General features: G+C 39.9%; 1 protein-coding gene across 1 annotated transcript in view; it reads left to right on the forward strand.

The window, feature by feature from the left end:
* The window catches only part of LOC139146326 (uncharacterized), a 3,352-nt gene extending 715 nt beyond the window's left edge, over positions 1-2,637 (forward strand). Inside the window, exon 2 of the mRNA XM_070717733.1 lies at positions 2,198-2,637. Within this exon, the coding sequence (XP_070573834.1) occupies positions 2,198-2,637 (440 nt within the window). The remainder of the gene's footprint in view (positions 1-2,197) is intronic.
* Positions 2,638-8,525: the final 5,888 nt, after the last annotated feature.

Raw genomic sequence — 8,525 nt, forward strand, 5'->3', positions numbered from 1 at the left:
GATACGGCCTGGGGGAGGGGGTCCTGGGGGACAGGTAAACTGTACGAGCCCAGGTGGAAACATGATGAAACGGAGACGAGGTTCTCGCACCCAAGGGATCACCGCGGTGGTGATACGGCTTGGGGGGAGGGGGTCCCGGGGGACAGGTAAACTGTACGAGCCCAGGTGGAAACATGATGAAACGGAGACAAGGTTCTCGCACCCAAGGGATCACCGCGGTGGTGATACGGCTTGGGGGGAGGGGGTCCCGGGGGACAGGTAAACTGCGAGCCCGGGTGGAAACATGGAACCAAGACAAGGTTCTCGCGCCCAAGGGATCACCGCGGTGGATGATACGGCTTGGGGGGAGGGGGTCCGGGGGACAGGTAAACTGTGCGAGCCCGGGTGGAAACATGGAACGAAGACAAGGTTCTCGCGCCCAAGGGATCACCGCGGTGGTGATACGGCTTGGGGGGAGGGGGTCCCGGGGGACAGGTAAACTGTGCGAGCCCGGGTGGAAACATGGAACGAAGACAAGGTTCTCGCGCCCAAGGGATCACCGTGGTTCATGATGATATGGCTTGGGGGGAGGGGGTCCTGGGGGACAGGTAAACTTGTGCGAGCCCAGGTGGAAACAACGTACATGTAGGAACGTTAGGTGACAGAACACACACGTGAAACACGACGAGACATGTAACGTGTGAGTCATAATGCAATGGAATGAGGCTGACTTGCATGACGAATAGGCAGCCGTTAAAAAGTGTTTTGAGTGTGCACCCAGTGAGTCCAGATGGCAAAACGCAGACATGGAACACGACGTGTAAACGTGTGAGTCTGTTGATGCGGTGAAATACGGCAGACTTGAAGAAACGACAAGATCGCAGTAGATAAGTGTTTGAGTGTTCACACAGTAAGGAGGCTAGCCGTTGAAAGGCGTGGCGCAAAATTCTAATGTTCTGATGTACATGTACGTCGGTAGCAGTTGCTAGACCGTCTACCTAAAAGGTGGTCCGGGATTTCCATGTAGAGCAGCAGTCACGGATCAGGCAAAGTGGAACGTCGCTGAAAGTGTGACGCAGGGAAATTTCTGATGTTCTTATGTACATGTAAAGTCGGTAGCAGTTGCTAGACCGTCTACCTAAAAGGTGGTCTGCTAGCCGTTGAAAAATGTGACGCAGGGAAAATTTCAGATGTTCTTATGTACATGTAAGTCGGTGGCAGTTGCTAGACCATCTACCTAAAAGGTGGTCTGGGATTTCCTGTAGAGCAGTGAACGGATCAGGCAAAGCGGAACGTCGCTGTTAACTGGCAAAATGTCCGAGCATGCGAAGCAAAGCCTCTACAATGGCATGTTGCTGGTCGAACGAAGTGTGAAGTCCATGACAGCGTTAAATGCCAGTTCTTTCGAAATGAGGAAACTGATGTGGGAAAAAAGTGGCATTTATGAGACATTACTAAAAAACTGTAATACTGCTAAATGGCAAAGGATGAAGTATGTAGTCCTTTGCTTTGAAAGTGAAAGTGTTCTGAAAGAAAGCATGTTACTCCAGTCACACTGATGTGAACTGTACAATCCACAAAGTCAAAGTGCTGACGTGATGCCGTAATGCGGTTTGTGGTAAGGTATCCATGGGTCTAGCAAATGTTTTTGTTTTCGTATGTTTTCGCTGGGGTGCTTGTGAGATTGCCGACAAGTGCAGCTGCAGGGTTCGGCTTCCAGGGAGTGACACAGTAGTTTGAAACGGTGCATCTAAAATGAAAGGAAAAAGAAACATGAAAAACATCGCTACGCTGTATGAAGAGCAAATTGCGTGGACCGCATGTAAGGCCAGACTGCAGACTGCGCAATACATGCAAAGCTGGGAAAACGCTAGTGCAGGATGGCCAAGTCGACATGCTAAAAAAGGGGGGCACGATAATGCATGCAAACCGAAGAGAGCCAGGTAACATGAGCTGCAAACAGGTAAATAAACAAGCGACAAGTAGGCGAATGCTAGCATGAACCCAGCGGCTGAATGAATGAATGAATGAATGAATGGGAGCGATGTGACAAAGGCTTGATTATGTAGTGTCGTGTGCAAACGTGGCTGATTGGCTGGGAAGGAGGATTGATAACAGTCATGGGTAGAAGAGCCGATTGGCTAAGGGATGACAGTGAAGATGTAAGGAAGGCAGATAGCTAGGTGTAATCACAAAACACATCTGTGATAAAACACAGATTCCACTTTAACTGAAGATGCATTAAACCATCAAATTGCTCTTCAAAAAAACACAAATACCGCCAGCAAGACCAGGTGTGAGGTAGCTGTCTTCAAGGAGTGGAAAATAAATATGACAGCTGAACGACGGCCTCTGCAGACAATTAGCTGTGTAGATAGACATCTCCGAGAAATGAGATACAATAAGAGCATAATTCGAGACGACGAGTTTCAAAGAAGCAGAGAATCACTCGCTGCCAAGCGCAAGAAATTAAAAGCCGAAGGAAAAGGAAACATGCCGTGCAAAGCATCAGCTTTGACAGAGAGCGACGAGACCAAACTTATTGAAAGCATCAAACTTGGCACTTCATCGCCAGATGCAATCATCAACACAGTTTGGTTTAATATGATGAAGCTGTTTGGTCTTCCTGGAAGTAACAAACACCACCTTCGCTCGTGAAAGGACTGCCGCTGAATACACCGCAGCACTCGTGCAAATATCGCTAGTACTGCGTGCTTGCACACAAAGGCCATGGGGTTCTGTCATAGTATCATGGTAGGAATAGGCAAGAAAATTCTCTAGATAATAGCCAGACCTCATCTGATGGAACTACGGTTGTCAATACTAGCGTAATTCCACCGAACACAGATCTTAGGCAGACTTGAGACCAAGGCAGTATCAGTACTCAGACTAGAACAGGAGTGTTGCAGATAGATGCCATGATATTAAAAGATAAGTCATCGTTGATGACACAGTCCCCACTTGTTAATGGGTATTTTGATTACTGGTCCTCAGAGAGGATACAGGCCTCTTCATTAGGTCGGTGATAAAAATACTTTTGAATGAATTGCTTGATACATGTCTGAGTTATGGTTCAGGACATGAAAAAATCGTAACAAAATGGTCGCACAGTGGCCATATTGGATCGCATCACAAAACAAATTGATGTGCATACATGTAGCTATGACATTGGTCGATGTCCTTATACCAACTTTGAATAAAATTGGTCGAAACATGCGGATATGCCTGAGAAATGGCTCTGTACATGAAAAAATCGTAATAAAATGGCCGCCTGGCGGCCATATTGGATCGTATCACAAAACAGATTGATGTGCATATGTATGACATAGGTCAATGTCCTTGTACCAACTTTGAATAAAATCAGTTGAAACATGCCTGAGTTATGGCTCTGTACATGAAAAAATCGTAATAAAATGGCCGCCTGGCGGCCATATTGGATTGTATCACAAAACAGATTGACGTGCATATGTATGACATAGGTCAATGTCCTTGTACCAACTTTGAATAAAATCGGTTGAGATATGCCTGAGTTATGGCTCTGTACATGAAAAAATCGTAATAAAATGGCCGCACAGCGGCCATTTTGGATCGTATCACAAAACAAATTGCCGTGCACAGCCATGACATTTGTCAATAAGCTTGTACCAACTTGAATAAAATCGGTTGAAACATGCCTGAGTAATGGCTCTGTACATGAAAAAATCGTAATAAAATGGCCGCCTGGCGGCCATATTGGATCGTATCACAAAACAAATTGACGTGCATATCTATGACATTGGTCAATGTCCTTGTACCAACTCTGAATAAAATCCGTTGAAACATGCCTGAGTAATGGCTCTGTACATGAAAAAATCGTAATAAAATGGCCGCCTGGCGGCCATATTGGATCGTATCACAAAACAAATTGACGTGCATCTGTATGACATATGAAGTAATCCTTGTACCAAGTTTGAATGAAATCGCTCCAGGCATCTCAGAGATATCTGCGTGAACGGACGGACGGACGCACGCACGCACGGACATGACCAAACCTATAAGTCCCCCCGGACGGTGTCCGTGGGGACTAAAAAGCACAATGAAATCTGCAGGAAATACCGAAGACTGCGTGGCTGTCATCTGTATGGCTTGAAATATGCATCAGCCAATCAATTTCATGATTTCCTTGTTACTTGAGACCATCATGGCAAGGTTGTATACAGTGGAAGTGATGAGATGACACAAAATTTCAGAAATAATAACCAATAATGGCCTTCAATGCTGCTCATTCAAGCAGTATGACAATCAAAAAACTTTGGGATTGACGCAAGCAATCTACCTCCAGTCATTCCACCATGTCCATCACAGCAATTTGACATTTGTCCTTGGACAACAAAAAAATATAACTCGAAAGCACACTGCCAATCACTAAATCTGCCTCTGTTCATTCCAACATCCCCAGTGCCCCTGCCAAGAAAAGAGTTCCAGTATATCCCAGGTCCATTCAGTCAAATAAAAAAATCCAAAATTATTGTCATGGATGTGAGCAAAAAAAAGATGGGAGAAAGCTGGCACATTGGCCAAATTGCACAAAGTGTGGTGTAAGTGCTTGTGTCAAATGCTTTTTTAAGTATTTGTTTTGACACCACATTTTCCAATGCATGCAAACAATGTATTCAGCAGGTTCAAGATAAACTTTTGATGACTTTTGATGACTGTTTTCAATTTCAGACTTGAAACTAAATCCTAGTATTCATTTTGTTACCAGAAGCTGTGAGTACGGGTATGGGGATAGCATCATTGTTGCCGATTGTGAATTTTAATCTGGACTATAATTTAATTTCAATAATGACATGACATTGATAGGTTAAGTTGTAAATGTACACTTTTATTTTATTTTATTCTCCTTAAAAATTTAAACATTTTATTTACAATTGTACAATGCTTTTGATGAATTTCAAATACAAATAGCTATAAAATGGATTTGCTGCACAAAAAAATATAATGAATTACATAGTTGTACAAAGTACCACTTCTGAAATTAAACACATGACAGGGTCAGGCAATTTTTGTACAAAAAAATTGGAAGAAGTACAACAGCAAGTAAATTTAATTTACAATTTAATATAGTTAAATCAAAAATTTTTATACAGTACATAGTTTAGAATTTCTAAAACTTCAATTATCCTCATGTATTCTTTGCTTTGTTAGGAAGTCCATATAACATTGTTGTTCTCTTAGCAGATCTAGTCACACAAAATTTGTTAAGAGTATTATGACATATTCATGCATATATCAATTACACTGTAATGGTATTTGTACTTTTTACCAAAAGCAAAAACAGAAAGGATGAATGATCACAAACCAATGAAAATACCAGGATGTAAAGATTATAGTGGGAGCATTACAACAATCTTCCATAGTCAATAAACTTCTCAATAACATTAGATCTACATGTACATGTACACTCTCAGAAAGTCATTCATCATCTGAATCTAGAACTATGTTTAACCCTTTCAGCGGCAACATCAATTTTTGTTGCCTTTATAAAATATACCCCAGTCAATTTTTTCAGATTTTTGCCAAAACTTTCATGAAAAACCATAGCCAATGAAATATGTCCATTTAGTCCAAAATTATCAAAACAATTACAGAAAGATTAATAAAAATTGGTCAAATGTTTTACTAACATTTTGGTGGGAAAAATTACAGCACTCAAAGGGTTAATGTATTGGCATATTTCCGTTCATCTGCTATAGCCTTCACCTTATCAAAGAACTTTTATTGCATATCCTTCCTTCCTTTTTCAATGTTTGCTTTAAACTCCTGTTTCAGCAGGCATTTTACTGTAGAGTCATTTATATCATCGATAAGTGACATAGTTTTCACACATAAATTTCTTTGTTTGCATTGATATGTCATTATATGAAACACGTTCATCACTTGTGACATAAATTGGATTAAAATACTCAGGAGTATCAATGTCTGGCTGTTGACCCAAGTAATTTACATTTATAAAAGTAGTTCTTTTCAGTTGAGGTGATGTAGAAAAATTCAACAATTCTTGATCTGAGGGTTGCCCAGAAATATGAGACAACCAGTTCACACCATGATCTTCAAGATATTTTGTCTTGCAACCTACAATGCCAAGCATTTACAGCTGGTGTTATATTCTGTACTTTAAGTAGATTATCTTGGTTATTTATTCTCATCACTTCCACTGTTTTGTATGAACCACAGAGTGATTCATAACAGTGAAAACATACCTGCACTACTTCTAACAATCTCAATTGAAGTGAATATGGTAGACCATCACGACAGACTATCGTCCACTTGCGGACTGTACCACTATAACGCTGAACTCCATTTGATCTCCAAATTTTTCATAATATCAGAAGCAGGTTCTCAAAACTATTTGGATTGAGGAATATTGGATCAGAGAGAGAAAGCCTGGGAGCTACATGTGAATGGTTGCGCTCCAAATGATGACATTTACCTGACTGATTATCATTCACAAAATGTAAAGTTGAAGTAGTTGTTGAACTATCAGTACTCAGTCTCATCTCTGCAAAGGTTTATCTATGTGTTCTGGTATCATCAGATTGATCACAGGAAGATGTTGTCCTATCTACCTTGTTTCGAGCTTTTTTCAAATTAATTCATGTGCTTCACATTTGATTTTTCCTCATTTTCACATCTAAGTTAAAATTTGCCCATTTGCTGTACAAAAGGTCAAACCTACTTTTTTCAACAAGACAATCAACATGGTCTATGTATTTTCCATTGACACAACTCTCTTCAAACTGCACTTTCTTGACTCAAGAATCAATAAAATAGATGACATGTTCATAATGAGTGTCATCAAGTTGCTTGAAGTAGTCAAATTTGGCATCACAAATTTCTTTAATTTTTTTTCATCAAATCCAGCAGCCTTAAAACACTGTTTAGGCATGAACAGGTGATTTTTTTTGAAGCACACCATCTGCATTTAATTGAATCCACAGATGATAACATATGACCTTACTAGTTATTTTGTTGTCTCACTGATGCCAACCCATGATAATGGTTGATTATCAAAAACATTAGCAGGATACTTTGAAGGCGATGAAGCCTGATCATCTAACCAGGACATCATTGTAGAATAACTGCCACCTGCTGGGTTATCAGAGTTTACAGCAGATGTACTCCAGTAACTGTATAAGTATTCAATTTGTCATGAATGATAGGGGGCCAACAAATGATGGTTGTTTAAGTTTGTAAATATTTTAAAGAGTACACGCAAGCAGGTAATCGGTCTTCATCAAAACTTCAGACTCAGGATTAATACAAGCAACGCCCTTGAAAAAAACTTTGAATGACTTGGTTTCTTTGGAAAGCCAATCATTTATATCAAATGATTTCAAAACATTCATGTCTTCATACTGTGGAAATATCAGTTAACACCTGCTCTGACTGTAGCTGCCCCAAATGAAAACTTATTCTACACGATTCATCATTATCCATAGTATCAAGTATTTCACGAGTAAGTTTACTCAGGTCACCTGAATTAAGATTCATTATCAAATTTGACAATGTTTAACTTATTTGGAATTTGTGCGTTACAAGTTTGCTCTACAGTTTCAGTTTCAATACCAATGGTATTCATACCACTATGACCCTAACCTGGACCAGCTGTCTGCCTTTTTTCTACGTCTTCCAGGATAGACAGATCTCAGATCAGCATAGTCATGACCCCTGTGGTGATACACAGTGTGACATACATTACATGAATCAGAATGTGGCTGAAAATCATTACATATCACAGACGTGGTAAATGTATGATTATTTCCTTTACAGTGCCCCTGTATCTTTAGAGCAAAGCTCTATGAGTTAGACAAACCATACTAGGATAAACTGCATTATCTTCACTGCACACATTTACATTGAAAACTGCTCTGAATTCATCTGTAAACTTTGTTTTTCTAGCTGAAGGAGTTATGTTGCAATAAACACCACAAACTCTACAACAGCTCTTCAGCAGTTGTTTTTATCAGCTGGCATCATTTATAGACCTTTAACAAGAAAAGATAATGAGCATAATATTAATTACATAAAATATTGACAAAAAATTACTCATTAACAAGCATTATTACAGTAAATGCCTCTCAAGTGCTTGATATGATTACACATTCTCCCAAAACAAATGGAAAAATTCATATCTGAGCTTCAAAGATAGTCTTCTTCAGGCAGTAGTATTTTACAAACTAACCAGGGAATATTCTTAATGCTGGTCTTCAGCAACTCTCTGGTCCCGAATATCATCCTGGAGATATTTTACAGGAAAATATGCATATGATTTGAATAAGAAAGTGCTCTGCTGAAATAATTTAGTCGTATCTGGAAAATATATATACACACAAAACTTACATGTGAATGATACATCAAGGCAAATCTAAGAAGAAATCTTCAAATTGCAAGCCAAGAAACTGACAAAGCATGATAACACTTATCACTCAGATACCATGTACCATCAACACATGAACTGAAGCTACCACAAAGCAAGTTCACAGGAAATTCGACCCTGAAAAGAA

This window comes from Ptychodera flava, chromosome 12 (assembly GCF_041260155.1).
Source record: "Ptychodera flava strain L36383 chromosome 12, AS_Pfla_20210202, whole genome shotgun sequence".
NCBI classification, from domain to species: Eukaryota; Metazoa; Hemichordata; class Enteropneusta; family Ptychoderidae; genus Ptychodera; species Ptychodera flava.